The 18,984-nt window shown below is 37.0% G+C and overlaps 1 protein-coding gene across 1 annotated transcript; it reads left to right on the forward strand.

Annotated features, from left to right (window-relative positions):
• Positions 1-11,078: 11,078 nt before the first annotated feature.
• LOC143599096 (uncharacterized) lies at positions 11,079-11,925 on the forward strand. The gene is made up of 4 exons (XM_077077143.1): positions 11,079-11,267; positions 11,504-11,689; positions 11,761-11,771; positions 11,865-11,925. Exons 1-4 carry the CDS (start codon positions 11,079-11,081, stop codon positions 11,923-11,925), a joined length of 447 nt encoding a protein of 148 aa, XP_076933258.1.
• Positions 11,926-18,984: the final 7,059 nt, after the last annotated feature.

The raw sequence follows: 18,984 nt of genomic DNA on the forward strand, positions 1-18,984 counted from the left end.
CTCATTCTTTCGGGGCCACCTTGCCTTTTCCCCCAGATCCTTCATGGCGAAGATTAAGCCATGAGTATCCACGGAGAAACAATAGCCGGAGATGCACGGATAGTCTTCATCATCATCCCCCTCTTCGAATGCTCGTACGTTCTGGTTGTTAAATTTGCTATACGGCTTTGTGTTGTTGTTCTTGAACAAGAATCCTTGCTTCTTGTCAGAGGATTCTTATTTTGTTTGATTCCCCAGATGATCCTGGATCCTCTTGTCATCTTCTAACCGTATAAATCTGAGCGCCCTGTTTCTTACTTCATCTAAGGACCTGTAAGGAGTCATCACAAGATCATCATAAAAAGGGGAGCCCCTCTGAAGTCCCATCTTGAAGGCCTCAACAGCCGTAGCCATATCAAGATTAGGGATTTTCAAGGCTTCCCTTCCAAACCTCGTGACAAAATCCCTAAGGGATTCATCACTTGGTTGGACAACTCGGTATAAGTCACTAGTTAACTTTGCAAATTTCCTGCTACAGGAAAATTGGCTGTTGAACAAGTTAAGTAAATGAGAAAAAGAAGTAATTGAAAAGGGAGGAAGACTTAGCAGCCATTTTAATGCAGATCCGGTCAATGTGGATCCAAAGCTTTTGCACAGGCAAGCTTCTTTGAGTCTCTCCAGAATAGGATTGATTTCCATCCTTTCTCTATATTGTGCCACATGCTCTTCAGGATCAGTGGTCCCGTCGTAAGTCTTCATATTGAGAGTTTGGAACCGCTTCAGGATTTCAGCATCATAGATGGGTGGAGCAAATTTGGATAACTTGTGGCTTCCCTTAGGTATCTCGAGAATCGGTCGTATGACCCCGGGAACGCTGGATATCATATCCTTGAGCTTCGGTAGCTCCTTGGCCATTGCTTGGTTAATACCTGCATCCTGCGTGGAACCACGGTTAGCGTATAAGGATAGAGGATCATATAAATTACCTCTTTGTTGGGCGAAAGTTGGCATCTCGGATGAGTATCTGGGATAAGAAGAATCAGCAATAGGAGTAGGACCACCCGATGCAATAATCTGCATGGGAATGAAATCCCCCTCATGGACTTCGGAGGATCGTTGATGTTGGATTCCTGAGGATCCTTGATTCTGAAAGAAGGATCCTTGAGGTTGGGAACTGAAGGATCTTTGAGGGTACAACCCAAAGGATCCTGGTTTAAGGATAGATGATCCTTGTTGAAGGAACGAGGATCCTTGAGTTTCCTGACCCATGGACCCTTGTTGAAGGATAGATGATCCTGGCTGAATGAACGAGGATCCTTGAGTTTGTTGGCCCATGGACCCCTGTTGAAGGATAGATGATCCCTGCTGAAAGAACGAGGATCCTTGAGTTTGTTGACCCACGGACCCTGGTTGAAGGATGGATGATCCTTGCTGAAGGATCGAGGATCCTTGAGTATGTTGAGCCACGGATCCTGGAGTAGTGAAATCCAGCACCCTAGGCATTAAGGGAGTCTGATCCTCCGCTGGCCTCTTTCTTTTCTTGAGATCTTCAATTTCATGTAGGATCCTCTGGTTGGTTTTGTTTTGCTGCTCCATGTATGCCATAACCTATGAAAACATTGCAGAAACATCATTGTTAGATTTGACCACCGAAGTGGCAGCAATGGTTTTTGAGCTCTGGAAGACTAAAATTTATGTCTTGTTTCCAGCCGCGGTGGTCCTTGGTGCTCCCGTAATTGGAGGAGGCATCGGCGGCAAAGTTCTTGATGAGAGAGAAACCGAGGATGACATGGTTGATGAAGCAGAGGTTGATTGAGAGGCCATTGATGGTGATATGGGTATGAAAAGTTGAAAGTTGATAGGAAATAATCTGGATTATAGAACCAATTGCCCCACGGTGGGTGCCAAATTGTTTTGGACAAAAATCACTAAAGGATAATGTATCAAAATTCGTAATTGTGAGATCTAGTGCTAACACGATAATAGTGAATGTATAATCAAAATCTTGATGAACATGAGGATTTGATCACGAGGGAAAAATCCCTTGAATACGATAATCTTACTTCGGTTAAAACTTAACAAGGTAATCTTTGATCGATTGACTTCGGTCAAGGATTAACTAGATAATCTTTGGTCGAATCACTTCGGTCAAGGACCAACGAGGTAACCTTTGGTCGGATAGTACGTGATTATAGTAATCTCCGGCACAAAAAACCCCCGGACGGTGAAAACTATCACCGTTGATTATATTGATAACAAAAGGTGGTTACAAGTGTTGTGGAGTTTATGATCGAGGTTACAAAGTAAACTAGTGAGTAGAGAGAATTATTTGCTTTTGCTCTAGTGTGTGTTATAGTACATGTGTAGTCCTAATCGATCATATCTCAATTATATGTATAAGATAATAACTCATTGGAGTTATTAATAATAAAGACAATTAACTATTTTTCCTAAAAATCCGCCTTTATCTTGAATATACTTGTAACAGCCACTTTGACCACGTGCTCCATCACTCAGGCTGCGAAATAGGTGGTAGACAAGGTCTTTTAGCCGTTACATCTGTTATATATAATGTTATACACAGGAAACAATCGTTAGTAAATAATAATTACTAAGGATACTTGATCCTGACGGGATCTAACTAAGGATCACTGATCCAAGAACATATACCAGGATAACGTATCCACAGTGTCAAATTTCTGTGCACTAACAGTGTTTGACTAACATAATTCTCAAATTGATCTGATTAACTAATATAATACCTATTATTTGTGTTTGACTAACATAATACTAAAATGAGATAAATAATACTTGCATACGTGTGCTTTATGGGCGAAAAGCACATTGCAACGTTAATTCTCAAAATTTGCATATTGAGTCTTCGCGGTGTTTCAGTGGGCCAATCTCAGTCCCTCTGTCAGTTGACTGTGTGTTAACTTCGTCAAATTACTATTACGCCGTTTAATCGTAAAGTGAAATTACCATACACCCTTTTATTATTAACTCCTGATCCAATCTCATCATCATTGATCAAATCCCAATCCTCTACTCTTTTTTATAGGTTTATTGGATTTTAATAATCCTTATTGACGGGTATTGGCCGATAATAATCCATATTCATTTTATCACCATTGACGGTCACAAATTTCATAAGGTTGGCCCCCAATGGTCCTCCGTTAAAAAGGACTTAACGTTATACTTTTTCCCGAATTTCAAACTAATTTTTTAAGGATTTGATTGAAATGGGGATACGAATCGATTGATGTAAAACATAACTCGAAACAGTGATCCAAACGACTTGATTTTTGCTCCAATTCGTGTGTTTGAACTATTAACAAAAATCAAGTCTTTTGGATCACCGTTTCAAGTTAAGTTTTACATCAATATATTCGTATTCTCCTTTCTATCAAAAGCCCTAAAAATAGTTTGAAATTCGGAAAAAAAATATAACGTCGTTAAGTCATTGTTAACGGGAGACCATTGGAGGATGGCTTTTTAGAATTTGAGATAGCTAGTGGTGATAAAATTAATTGGGATTTGTCAATAGTGATTACCCAATAAACTTTTTTTATATTCTTTCCCCTCTCTTTCGTCTCTTATTGTCTACTTTAATTTGGAAATTGAATAAAGAAATCACTCCAAACAACATGAAATCATCAATAGATTCTGAATTAGACCTCAAATTGCTGCTTCTGCCGAAGTTATGGTAGCAGCCTGTTGGGCGGTTTCTCCGATTCTATTTTCCTCGATTAAGTACCGATTCGTTTTACTCCGCCACCAGAAATTTGATTAATTCGTTCATTTAAAGCGATAATCTGAAGGGATGAAAATCAGGTTCACGATTCTTCAAAATCGTTGTACATAAAGAGAGCATTAATGTGCTTATAGTGTCAAATTCTAGTTTAAAGTCTTTTTTTTTTGTGTGTTTAAAGTGATAATTGGGGTAGTTTTTAATTTCTTGGGTCATGGGCTATTGCAAACCGCAGGTTACATGTGTTCTTTCTTAATTCATGATGATTCGTTGATTTTCATGCATTTAAATGGTATTATAACTTGATATATGTTGATTTCCCACTTGTTTACTATGATGGTAGCGTTGTTGTGGTGGTAATGGTGGAAATTTAAACAAAACACTGGAATCGTCAAATGGTTTATCGCCGGAAAACTTGAAGGCGGCCGGAGATGGAGTCGGAAGTGTGTTGGTGTTGGAGGGGGAAAGACTTAAACCGAAAACCTCATACTCCACAGGTACTCAAAAGAGAATTCTTTCAAGTTAGGGGTGAAATATGTGACATTCATCAATTTTTTAACTCGTAACCCGACCAGTTTAAAAATTTCAATATAATTCGATCCGCAATTATTATTGAAAGTATTGGTTTTCATGTCAATTTTTTCTATTTATGTTTATACTTTATTATATTTGTTACGGTTTTATATTTTTGATATCCCATAAAACGAGTCTCTATCATCTATTCATTTAGACCTCTCCATTTTGAATGATTTCTTGATTTTGACCCATAGGATTTTTCCTTTGAACAACCTTTTCAATTTATTTGCCTTGCCTTGTTTTTAATGAAATAGTAGTTGTATAAAGAAGTCTGAACCTATTGAAGGATCCTTTGACGAGTATGGATTTAACATGTTTTGGTATCTAATCGTCATCCGATGAGCAAAAATCACCCGAAATGATGAAAGAATCAAAACCATATAGTAATTACAAGGAGTAGAAGAAAAGATGTTATTATTATTTTTTTGATTTTCCGATGCTAGGCTAAACGCTATAGACTGCCAGGCTATCGATGAACCTTTGTTAATGTTTGATTTTATTTGGATTATGCTTTTCGTTATGGTTTTATATATCAGTAAACTGTTTGGTTTTTTTTAATTGATGCATATGCGTGCTTGGTTTTGTTTGATGAGTTTTATTTTTCCATATTATCCTTGGTGATTGTCTGCTATATAATAGGATTTTGTTAGGTCATTTACTGTGAGTTATTGACTAGTTTATGATTGATTTGCAATAAGATCATCGGAATAATATTATTAGTTAAACAAATAGAAGTGTGTTGCTAACCTAAAAAGCTGGAAAGTGATAAGTTATTTGTTAGATCTTTGTTGATTAAGATTTCTAGATTTAAATCTTCATAAGGAGTCAATCTAGGTTTGACTGGTTAACATTGTCTGTCGAGTCCATTGAGTTTATTAAACTAACTTTGATTTTCGACCTGAAGAATACCCTATGAACCAGAGCCGAATTTGGAGTTTCTTGGAGCTTAGGATTGCATTATTTGCTGGTTTTGAAGGCAAGGAATCATCCGGTGAAGCGCTACTCGATGAAGATCGAAGACTACTGGTTTTATCGTCTTTAATCTTTCGTTTATATTATTTGTCACCATGTTTTCCTTTATTATTATTATTATTATGTTTTTTTTGATTATCCGATGCTAGGCTAAACGCCATAGACTGTCAGGCTATCGATGAACCTTTGTTAATGTTTGATTTTATTTGTATTATGCTTTTCGTTATGGTTTAATGAATCAGTAAACTATTTGTTTTTTTAATTGAAGCACATGTGTTCTTGGTTTTGTTTGATGAGTTTTATTTTTCCACATTATCCTTGGTGATTGTGTGCCATATAATAGGATTTTGTTAGGTCATTTATTATGTGTTCTTGACTAGTTTATAATTGATTTGCAATAAGATAATAGGAAAAATATTATTAGTCAAATAAATAGAAGTGTGCTGCTAAACTAAAAAATTGTAAAGTGATAGGTTATTTGTTAGGTTTTTGTTGATTAAGATTGCTAGATTTAGATCTTCATAAGGAGTCTGTCTAGGTTTGACTGGTTAACATTGTCTATCGAGTCCATTGAGTTTATTAAACTAACTTTGATTTCCGATCTGAAGAATACCTTATGAACCAGAGCCGAATTTAGAGTTTCTTGGAGCTTAGGATTGCATTATTTGCCGGTTTTGAAGGTAAGGAATCATCCGGTGAAGCGCTACTCGATGAAGATTGAAGACTACGAGTTTTATCGTCTTTAATCTTTCGTTTCTATTATTTTTCACCATGTTTTCCTTTATTATTATTATTATTATTTTTTGATTTTTCGATGCTAGGCCAAACGCTATAGATTGCCAGGCTATCGATGAACCTTTGTTAATGTTTGATTTTATTTGGATTATGCTTTTCGTTATGGCTTTATGAATTAGTAAACTATTTGTTTTTTTTAATTGATGCACATGTGTGCTTGGTTTTGTTTGATGAGTTTTTTTTTCCACATTATTCTTGGTGATTGTCTGCGATATAATAGGATTTTGTTAGGTTATTTACTGTGTGTTCTTGAATATTTTATGATTGATTTGCAATAAGATTATAGGAATAATATTATTAGTCAAACAAATAGAAGTGTGCTGCTAACCTAAAAAGATGTAAAGTGATAGGTTATTTGTTATATCTTTTTTGATTAAAATTGCTAGATTTAGATCTTCATAAGGAGTCCGTGTAGGTTTGACTGGTTAACATTGTCTATCGAGTCCATTGAGTTTACTAAACTAACTTTGATTTCCGCGCTATAAGGTTGGATTTCATTATAAAGGCACTCGTTCATAATTATTTAAATAGCCATAAGGGAGTTTAATATATAAACTGGCGTGTCTTAAAAATTATTAGAAACCGATAGGTGTCTTCTTGAGAAGGGTCGGGGTCCTGTTCGGGTTTTCTTTTAAGTGTCTGTTATATGATCCTAGTTCCATAACAAGTATATCCTAATTAATTGATAACTTCAACTTAGGGCATGTTTGTGTGCCTCTAAATGATTCCATTCAGAGGCTCAAGTCTGAATCGGTAAGATGAAGTGGTGTTTGGTTGATTTATAAATCTCTTAACTGCTCAGGGCAAACATCTGAACCATTCAACTTGGAAAATGTTGTTGAGCCATTAGACAAGATACAGACGCTCCACCTCCTCACCATCTCCCCTCCTCTTCTTCACCTCTGCATTATCAACCATCACCCTCGCCCCGCCTCTCGACACCGGACCCAGTACACGACACTGTCGATTCCATCCTCGTGACTAACCATGTTCAATTTCGATTTCTATTACCTTCTCAATAATCATGTTTATATTGTTTGATTCAGTCGATTCAATTTAATTGATTTCTGATTGTTTGATTCAATCGGTTCAATTTAATCGGGTGATCTGAAGTAGGTTCACTTTGGTTCGTGTAAAAATGGCTATTGGGGTAAGTTCACATTCCATCAATCTATTTGGTGTTTTACACTTTTTTAATGTTGAATGTGTAAATTTTTTTTTGAGTATTAGTAGACTGTTGTGTTAATTTTGTTTCCAGATAATATTTTTGTTAAAGTTGGTACTGATTTCATGCTTTTAAAAGAATAGTTAGTTGAGTGTTGTGTTTAGATGTATCAAGTTTTTTATATACTAAGGGTATTCACTTGCACATACAATAAATTTAGTAGATTAGTGCTTTGTGGTTTGCAATTCTATTGTGTTTAGGCCAGATGTAATGCACTATTTTAACATTAAAATCCTCATGTGTTATGGCAACTTATTTCGGGACATAAATGCGTGTCAAATGAAATGATTGATGATTTTATGTTTAAAACAATGTTGTCACTAAACATAAATGGTGAAAATGTATAGGAAATCAAGGGGTCAAGATGGAAGGGAAACAAGCGGGCTCCGTGTCTACTAGTGAGTTTCCACTCATAATTCGTTATAACTTATTTACGTTTTTAATTAACTTGAAGGCTAGTATGTTCACATATTGGTATGGACACACCCTATTGAAATAATTGTTATAAAGGTGTAGTTGGCTGTTTTATATGTTGTGTGCTCGAGTAGAAAATTAATGTTTATGAGGTTTTCTTAAGGCTTAGGATTTAACCATATTTGGTTTAATTCGCCTTAGTTTAGTTTGGTTATATAAGTTTCTTAAAATGTCAAGTAAATGGGCCAAAAGAAGACTGGAAAATGGATCTTTCAAGTGCAGTTTTGTTGCACTTTAATACTATAAAATATGCAAATTTGCTGCATGTTTTTGTGTCAAAAGTGTGCAGTTTTTGCTACATTTTAATGTTGTTAAAGTGCAGTTTTGCCTCATTATAATGTTGTTAAAAACTGTTGCTTTTGTTGCATATTATGTTGTCAAAAGTGTGCGGTTTTTGTTGCATTTTAATGCTGTCAAAGTGTAGTTTCACCGCATTATAATGCTGTTAAAAAATGTTGTTTTTTCTTTATATTATGCTGTCAAAAGAGTGCAGTTTTGTTGCGTTTTAAGGTTATCAAAAGTAAATAAAGTTAGTTTCTTTTAGTTTATTGTCATAACATCGTTGTTTGATATTAGTTATCTGTTAACTAAACAAAATGTGTTTTAGTCTCATCATTCATTTCTAATATGTTTATGGTTCGTATTATCATTAACCATGTAACGCGTTGATTTTGTGTAGGTAAAGCTAACGTGTAATAATTGTGGAATGAAGAGCTCAGTTTGGAAGAATGAAAGTATGAAACTATATTTTTGTAAAATCATAAATTTCATGTTATATAGTACTCTGGTAGAATGGTAGTAACGGTCTTTGTAACTACTCGAACCATGTTTTCTTTTATTTGTTATTTTATGGTAAGGCTTTAAAATGCTTTATGCATGTTTGACTTAGACCTATGATCCAACATTGTGAATTATATATAAATAATAAAGTTTTGGGAGTCTTATCTGTTTACTTGTTTAAATAATAAAGGTTTTCTTTTACTTCTGGGTTACTTGGTTGGGTTGTCCATGTTTTAGTTCTCGGCACAAATTGTGGGTTCATTATGCTGTTCCTGGTTACACCGCCAGAAATTGTCCTTACCGTCCATACGTTCCTTATTATGGAAAAGACAAGAGGAGTATGTCTAGGAGTGTGCCAAATAATCAAATTAAAAGAAAACCTTCTAGGAGGAACTCTTCTAATAGTGACTGGAATTTGAAAAGGACTGTGAATAAGGAAACAAGAAATAAAAAAAATAATTAATGAATAATGAATAAACCTGCTAAGCGGAATCTTTCAAACTTAAAACAAAAATATGATTTAAGCCACCCACCTATCTGCGTCAATCATAAGGTTCTTAAAACAAATTACAAATGGTTGCCTAAATCCACAGTTTGTTAATCATCAAGAAATCAATATAAAGTTTCATGTTCACCACTTGACAATCGGGAATATATGACATGGTAACAAGTGTCATTTGTAGATAAATAAGGACTAACCAATAAAGTTATGGACCGGGTACCAAAACTAACAAATCCCGCACTTTGTGCATGAACAACTATGAAGGAATATCATCAGACTTTGGTATGTTGATAGTGGCTGTTCCACGCACATAACGGGCGACATCCCTCAATTGCACAACATTCAAAACTTTAATGGAGGGTATGCTTCTTTTGTGGGAGAATAGAAAGAAAAGATCACTAGAAGGGTAATGTTAGTAATGATGTTTTACAGTTTGAAAACTTGAATTATGTTCCCGAGTTGAAACACAGTCTATTGAGCGTCTCTCAAATTTGTGACCAAGGTTTTTCAACTCACTTTATAAACAAGGAATGTTTGATATTAAAACCTTGGATTGTTATACCAAAGGAGTGGATTTGATCAAATCAAAACGAAAAGATAATGCATATGTGATTGACCTGAATCAAAATATTCCTGAAAACATCACATGTCTATTTTCAAAAGTTTTAAAACTCAATGCCATGCTTTTGATCAAATCGTCATCTTGGTCATGCTATTTTTAAGAATTTAAACCATATTTCTAAAAATAACATTGTTCGTGGTCTTCCAATCAAAGATTTTCTAACTGTCAAAAAGTGAGTGGCTTGAGCACAAGGGAAACATCAACACAAATCACACAAGCCTAAAGTAATAATCTCAATAGACTTTTTGTTTCAACTGCTTCACATGGACTTGTTTGGTCCTATAAATGTTCTCAATATTTCTCATAATTCTTATTATTTGGTTACCACTGATGACTACTCACGTAATACTTGGGTATTTTTCTTATCTAATAAGAGTAAGACTGCAGAGTTAACTAAGAGGTTAATCGTGTTGATGGAGAATTAAGATAATCTAAGGGTGAAAGGTATTCGATGTGACAATGGCACAGAGTTCAAAAGGATGTTCTAAATCATAACCGTGTAGAAAAAAGGTGCTCAGACACTACAGTGCTACTACAACTCCATAACAAAACGGGATAGCTGAACTAAGAATACAATTCTAGTTGAAGCAGCACGTACTATGTTGTGTGATTCTAAGTTACCTTAGTTTTTTTGGGCTGAGGCAATCGATATGGCGTGCTATATCCAGAATAGGGTTCTTATCAATATGCAACACATGAAGACTCCCTATGAAATTCTTTATGTATGTAAGCGTATTGTGGCTCACTTCGCACTTTCGGTTGCCCATGCACTCTGTCATGTCTAGCATCCAAACCAACGCTTGAGTCCTACCGCTTATCGGGTTTACAACAAGGCCACAAAGCAGATAGTGGAATAATATGATGTTCATTGGCTTAAAGGAAATTAGACTGCAGAAGAGTACATTGCCAGTACATTTTATTTAAATAATACTTTATCTTCTAGATTGGGAAATTCAGTTCATGGGTCAACTGAAGATCCTTCGAATCTTCCAGTATCAACTTCAGTACCAGTTCACTCAATTCCTACAAGCATTAAACGAAATAACCCAGTTGAGAATATTATCAGTCCTATTGAAGAAGGGGTTCAAACCAAAAGTCAAAGTGGTGAATTAAGTAGTGTATTTACTCATATTTTATATCTCAAATAGAGTTGAAAAACATTGACATGGCACTACAAGAGTAGAGTTGGGTTGATGCTATGCATGAAGAATTGAATCAATTTGACAAATTGAAAGTCTGGAAATTGGTTAAGTTACCTGCAGGCAAGAAGTCACATGATACAAGATGGGTTTTTTGTTATAAGCATGATGACAGTGGGGTGATTGCGATAAATAAAGAGAGGCTAGTGGTTCATGGTTTTCATCAGGTTTAAGGTTTTGATTATACTGAAGTTTATGCTCCAATGGCTCGTCTTGAAGCTATAAGAATTTTCTTAGCGTATGTACCCGTTATGGGATTCACAGTGTACCAAATGGATGTCAAGACAACATTGTTGTATGGTGAGGTCGAGGAAGAGATTTATGTGGATCATCCACCTAGGTTTAAAGATCCAAAACATCCAACTCATGTCTACATGTTAGATAAAGCATGGGTATAGACGTGGAACTATTGATCAGACCCTATTTGTCAAGAGGGTCAAGAAAGATATTTTAGTGGTTAAAATATATGTGGATGACATATTTTTTGGATCCATAAGTTTCGATTTGTGTGTGGAGTTTGAGTCAGTTATGAATAAAAATTTGAAATGAGTTCTCTTGGGGAGATGACCACTTTTTGTGTCTACAAGTTCGTAAGAATCAGAGTTTGGATGGTATTATACTGCATCAGGGCAAATATGTTGAAGATATGCTGGTCAAGATTGAGATGCAGGATTCCAAAATTGTAACGACACCAATGTCTGAGACCGCTGCTCAACTCGGATCCAGAAGGAAAACACGTAGACCAGACATTATATCGATCATGATCGGGTCTTTGATGTATCTGATCGCCAGTCAATCTGATATCATGTTTGCTGTTTGTCAATGTGCTCGTTATCAAGCTAATCCTAAACTCTCTCATCTAATTGCTGTAAAATGAATTTTTAGATATGTGAAAGGTATGCCAAGTTAGGTCTTTGGTATCCTAAAAATTCAGATTTTGATTTATATGCTTATGCTTACAATAATTCTGGAGGTTGTGATATTGACAGGAAATCTGCATTCATTAGATGCAAGATTCTGGGAAACATGCTTATTTCGTGGCAATGCTAAAAGCAATAAACCGTGTCTACATCCACCAATGAGCCTAAATATGTGGCTACAGCTGCTTTCTATTCACAAGTTATATGGATGCAACACCAATTGCTGGACTATTGTATGAAATTTCTTGACACTCTCATATTTGGTGGTAATTATGCTGCTATTGCTATTGCTAAAAATTCGATTCAAAATTCTAAAACCAAGCACATTGACATCAAGTTTCATTTTATTCGAGATTGTTTCGAATGCAAATTGATTCATCTTGAACAAGTCCACATTGATAATAATGTGGCGGGCTCGTTTACCAAACCATTTGGTACCACACGAATCAATGTTCTTATTTGGGTCCTTCTTTCAAATGCTTCGTTTAGATGATTAAGTATGTTTTTGGAGTAAATTTGTAAGGTGCTTTGGCTACGGGGTTTGCTCCGGGTACGAGATCAATACGGAACTCCACTTGACGGATGGGAGGGAGTCCGGAAACGTCATTGAGAAAGACTTCGAGGAAGTCACGGATAATCGGGGTATCAGAAAGTTTCTTTTCTTCATTAGATTTTGTGGTGACGTGGGCTAAGAAGGCGACATACTTCTTGCGTAAGTAACGTTGGGCTTCGAGGCACGACATAAGGTTTAGCTTTGAAAAGGGTCTTTCTTCGGGAAAATTTAGAATCACGCCTCCATCGATAGGGATTCGAATAAGTTTCTCAAAACATAAAATTTCAGCATGGTGGAGAGAGAGCCAATCCATACCAATGATAACATTGAAGCTACCCATTTGCATAGGGATAAGGTCGATAGAGAACCTTTCCCCATTGAGAGTAACCGTGCAATTTCGAATGACGGAGTCAATAGTGATCGAACAACCATTTTCTATCTCTACCGTGAAGGGCTTAGATAATTTACTATGGAGCACGTCAAGTATGTATTCGAAATCAAAAGAAATAAAGCTCTTATTGGCTCCCGAATCAAATAATACCGAGGCATGATTCTTATTTACTAGAAACGTACCGTTCACCACATCATTTGAGTTTCGGGCTTGATGAGCATTGATGGTGAAATCTTGGCCTTGAGTTCCTCGAGGTGCTTGGGTTTGAGAAGTCGAAGCTTGAGGGGTTGGAGCTTGATAGGCTTGCTGACCATGGGTTGGGCTTGAAGAGTTGGGGGATCCATGACTTTGGGTACGTGGGGTTGATAAATTTGCACTTGATAGGTTTGGGAGGTGTAGTAAGGTTGTGGTGTAACATAGGCTTGGTGGGCTTGAGCGAGTCAAGGACACGCGTTACGGAGGTGATTTGGGTCACCATAATTGTAGCAAGCCCTAATGGGGTTAATGATTGGTGCACACCCAACAAGTGGCTTGGGCCCGGTGGTGGCGTTGGCAAGTGTTGCAATATGGGAGTGTGCCGGTGTAGGGCTTCTTGTTTAGAGGGGCTTGTTGGGCTTGTGGTTGGGCTAAGACATAATTTTGGGAGTTGAGCTTTCTCTTGTTGTTGCGGTAGTGAGATGAGTTGTTGTGGTTGTTATTCTTGGAGGATTCGGGCTTGGATTCCTTAGTGGGCTCAGGTGTGGGCATATCTTTGGGCTTCTTAGAACTATTACGTGTCAAGGTCCCGACCTTAACGTGTTTCACACCCTCAAAATCCACTAACGGAGTTTTACCGTCAGAGGGTGTGAACTAACAGGATCGGAATCATTAGTTATAATCAAACCATAAGTAAAGTTTTCAAACCACGAAAACATTTAAGTGTAAATAAGTGCGGAAGCGTAAAATCATAAACCAAGTGTTGCGTCACACAGGACGACTTAAAACCCAAATAATAACAGTTTAAAAACAAGTTTGCAAAAACGATAGAGTTCTGTGTAATGCATGTTCCTATACCACGCGCCCGCCTCGGCTACCTGAGAATAACATACTAAAAGTGTCAACACTTGGTTGGTGAGTTCACAAGTTTATATAAATAAAGCGTTTGCGTTTGCGTTTACGTTTTGCGTTTGCGTTACCAGATAATGTTAAATCAATTATATATCTATAGGTAGCTAGCCTATAAAACAAGTATTACTAAGTGTTCGACACCGAAGCTGACTGTTTATCAATTGCCTTACCACCATGTCTATCCAGACCATGGAAAATGTGTTAGACAAGATTACACCCGCTCGACCTCCAGTCGAGTTTAGCGTTGGGTGGGGTTTGTCAAACCCAGTAGTACTACTCAACAATGACTCGCTATTATACAAATACTAAATGGTTCGATGTTATGAAGGACTTTAGTTGTTTCGTTTGCCACTTAGCCTTTACAAGTGATATATAACTAAATAACAAAATCTAAAGCGTTTTGGAGTATGTATTCTCCCCCAAGTAAAAGCGTTTAAAAGAGTTAAAAGGGGAACGTGAAACTCACTGTTTGCGAAGAATTCAAAAACAAGTCACCCAAGTGATGCGCGTCACAGAAAATCCTCACTAGCGTTCTAGAACAACAATGAGATTTTCTAAGTGTTGGAACTATTATCAAGTCTCTAGACTCGGCACATAACACCTATGCATGAGATACGTTTCGTGTTTCGTTTGTGAATTGTGTGTGTCTCAACAAACACATTGGTGATACGTTACATGTGTGAACAACTACTTACGTGTCAAGTATTAATATTGTAAATTACTAGCAATTATCCCCACAAGGGCAATTTGGTCAAAAATGTAGCAATTATTTAACAACAAGCACGTTTCATGTATTTTCACATAGTTCAGCAGCTAGTTTTATCAAGACAGAATTCTACTTGAAAGATTACTCTATTCAACAGATCATAGCATATCAATTAATTCACCAAAATTCCTCACAAAAGCACACATGAGTTAGGTTTCCAGAACTATTTTTATTGTATTTTATTCCACATAGCATATCAATTAATTCACAAAAATTACTCACAAAGACCAAAACATTAAAGCAAACTCACAGCAGTCAGAATCATGCGCAACAGAATGATATTTGCTATTCCCGTTAAATGGTAATTCCAAATAATGCAAGACCAATTGGGTTAGGTTCTTAACTCAACATGTAAACTTTCAGAAGTGGAACCAACCCATTTGATCTTGTAGTTCATGAGATATGATAATTACAAAACAGCCTAACAGCAGGTCTCACAATTCAGACTTGCACTTCAGTTTTGTAAAATAATAAAAGTTAACTTTTACACATCCAAAAATTACAAACTTGGACTTTATAGAAACTAGACTCAACCTAGTACACATTAGTGTTAACAATCTCGACCAATTACGACATTAACATTTAGTTACAGTTGTCTAAACATAACTTACAATCTGTCTAGTACCAATTTTGACCTTTGATCACATTTAAATTGTTTGAGCAACCAAAACACCTCCAAATCAGGCGTGGTTGGGTTTTCTGAAAAATTAGACTCAGAGCACTACCTTTTAGACTCATAATTAATCCAGATTGGTTTTATATTTAACAAGTTACACCTCGTTCAAGTTTAACTATCACTGCTGTCAAAAACCAGCAACCACACACAATCGTCTAGCATGTATCCTAAGCATACGACATATCTCCAAACATGCAATAAACATAATTATCCATAAAATCAGTAGTAAACCCTCTAGGGTTTACGAACAATCAATGATCTAACAATCTTTCACCGTTCAAAATCACATATGATCATCTAAATCAATAACCGAAGCATAATTAAGCATCATCTAATCAAAACAAAGCATATGAACACTTAACACATGATTTACAAAATTAGGGTTTTATGTTTATTCCTTAAAAACGCAGAAACGAGCAAGAGGAAGGTGAGAGATGACTAGAAACAAGTGCGTGATGCTCCGATTATGAAAAACAAAGCCAAAACGGAGGTGATATGGTGGTGGTGGTGGTGGTGGCTGCCGTCGCAAGAGAGAGGGGGGGGGGGGAGTCCGATCGGGTTTGAGGAGGGAGAGGGAGGGAGTTGGGTTTTGTTATTATTAATAATGATATGTTACACCAAGGCCCCTCAACTTCTAATTATTACTTTTCTAGCATAAAGTAACTTGTTTGCATCTTGAGTTAGTGTTCTATACAATATTATCAAATAGCACATAAGCCTAACACATAATTATCAAATATTATTGTTTGGATGTTTTTCGTTTATTCACCTGTAACATCCTAAATTTTATAATATTAAATAAAGAAAGATTTCGTTGAATGGTCGGACATTTAATAATATTAGCTAATATTAAACAAGAAATGATCATGGACTTGGATTTAATTGAGATGGATTAAGGGTAATGGGCCTTAGGTTCATGGGCTTTAAGGAGTATAAATACTCCCTTAAACCATCCTTAAACCCTAGATCTTCATTCTTCCATCCAAATCCCTACACATTCAAAAACACACACACACCCCTACACCATAAACCTTCGGCCGAGAGTGAAGGTGAGATCTGAGCCACACAAGCATCGATTCTGGATATATTCTCGTGATACAAGATAGATTCGAGGCCTAACTTTCGTAACCAAGCTATACCGTAACCTTCAAACGCGTTAAAGGTATGTTCTCCATGATAAAGTTTACGTTTTCATGAACGGTTAGTCTTGAGACTTAAACCCATAGTAGATCGGGCCAAACTAGTATTAAAGTAGCAAACTTGATGTTAAATGAACCTAACGAATCTGGGATTATGAGCGGCCCGTTAAAGAAAACCTTATTGAACGTTTTAAGCCTAAAGGTCCAAACTTTACGCTTATCCGGGTAAAGTCTTATCCAAAGTTGGCCATGGTATCGATTACGAGAATGGTAAAAAGGTTTATACGTTGAAATGTAGCCGATTAGCGGAGTTAAACCAAACCAGTGGCGTCACTGGATAACTTCGCTGAAAGCAAGTTCGCCTACTGTGAACTTCGCCTATCTGCAAGTTCGCCTACTGTGAACTTCGCCTATCTGCAAGTTTGCCTACTGTGAACTTCGTCTAGTATAAGTTCGCTTGTATAAGTTCACCAAGCCATAACTTCGCCTGGTGTTAAGTTCGCTTAATGTTAAGTTCGCTTAACACTAAGTTCGCTTACCGTTAGTTCGCTTAATGTTAAGTTCGCTTAACACTAAGTTCGCTTATAGTAAGTTCGCTTATTGTTAAGTTCGCTTAAAGATAAGTTCGATGGAGTTAGCACATTGGAAAATAAATTAAAAACCTAATGAAAAATGTGTTAAGACAGTTAATGGAAATAAAATTTTTCCAAGCTATTGCACGTACTGTCAGGTTGTAGTGTTACGTATAAGGTAAGTATAATGTATTTGCTTATATGTATGAATGCGATAAGGTTAACAAACGAAGGAAAGGCATGGTTGTATGGTAACGAAGAGGGACCAGACCCTAATAATATCTATGATGTTAGGGACCAGACCCTAATAATATCTGTGATGTTAGGGACCAGACCCTAATAATATCTGTGATGTTAGGGATCAGACCCTTATATTATCTGTGATGTCAGGGACCAGACCCTTATAATATATGTGAGGTTATAGGGAGAAAGGCTCTTTAAAACGTATGATTATGTATGTAAAGAAAGTATGAAGGTAAGAATGAAAGTATATGCACTTATGTGTGTATGAAAGAAAGTTAAGAGGTTAAGTATGAAATGTAAGAAGGTATTGTATGAGTATGTGATTAACTAGAACTCACCCAGCGTAGCTGACTTTTAGTATGCACGCAGGTGAGTAGAATGAGGCAGGTAGCTTGAGGAGGACACATGGCAGAGTTGGACGAAGCTGACATCTGAAGGTTTTGCTATGATGTTTTATTTTAAAAGACTATGTTTTGTTTTTAAATGACTATGAATGCTCGATAAGACAAGAGTTATGGTTATGGAATGTAATGGTTTGAATGTTTTTAATGTTCCGCGAATGTTAATTAACTCTGATATTTAGAACTGCGTTTATGAGTAAATCCAACACGAAAGTAGGGCTCCAGGTAACGGGGCCTTACAAGTTGGTATCAGAGAAAAGTTCAAGAGATTTAAGCATCCTACATGCTTAGACTCGAACAGAGAATGGGATTTAAGTAAGAAAAGAAAGAAGATGCCGGTTCAAGAATGCCATGTGTCACTCAAGCAAGATCAGCAAAGGTATAGTGTATGATTAAATGATATATGCTAATAAGAAAGAAAAGGTATGTGAACGACAGGGATAGGAATAATTGATTGTTTGATTTGACTAACTGCTTAAGTAGAACCAGCACAAATAGACTCATAACGGGAAGTGTATAGGACACGGAAAGTAACGTGATCAGCTAATCACAGCTGGCCACTGTTATTACCTGTTAGCCTTACTATCCTTGTACTAGATAGTTCCTTGAGTGATGATGTTTGTGTTTTCCCTTTTAGAATACGATGGCTGGTGCTGGAGACATTGGATGACGTGGAAGGCCTCTTCGTGTCCAACAACCTTCGGTTGAGACCGCTTCCAACACCGGAGATGAAGGAAGCGCGGCTAGAAGAGACCCGAACAACAACGAAGGGTTTCAACTGGATCATGTAATTCAGGCAGCTATTGTTCAAGCTGTAGCCACTGCTGTGAAGAATATAACTCCTGGAGGGTCTGCTGGAAGCCGTGAAAGAACTGCGGAAGGGGCAGGGGGTGATGGTAGGAAAGGTGATGAGAGAGAAAAGGGTGATTCAAGTGAGGTAAGCTCTGTGAAAGTTGATGATAGGAAGAGGGGCCGAGGCGGTTGCAACTATAAGTCCTTTAAAGGTTGTGACCCGCCTAAGCTGACTGGTTTAGGAGACGCAATCGCTACTCTTAAATGGATAACCGCCATGGATAAAATTATCCGCATTAGCGAGTGCCGTCCCGACCAAGCGGTGGGTTATGCTACTCAATCATTCGAGGATGAGGCTATGTATTGGTGGGAGAGTGTAGAGCAGAGGAAGACCCGTGAAGAGATCAAAGAGATGAAGTGGGAGGATCTAAAGAAGTTAGTGATGAGGAAGTTCTGTGCTGACGCCGAGGTTGAGAGGGCGGAGATGAAGTTCCTGAACTTGAAAGCTGGGGCAATGACACATCGTGAGTACACCACCGAGTTCAATCG

The sequence above is a fragment of the Bidens hawaiensis genome, unplaced genomic scaffold, assembly GCF_021521415.1.
Source record: "Bidens hawaiensis isolate Kalapana, Puna unplaced genomic scaffold, B.hawaiensis_p1.1 tig00001920_1, whole genome shotgun sequence".
NCBI lineage: Eukaryota > Viridiplantae > Streptophyta > Magnoliopsida > Asterales > Asteraceae > Bidens > Bidens hawaiensis.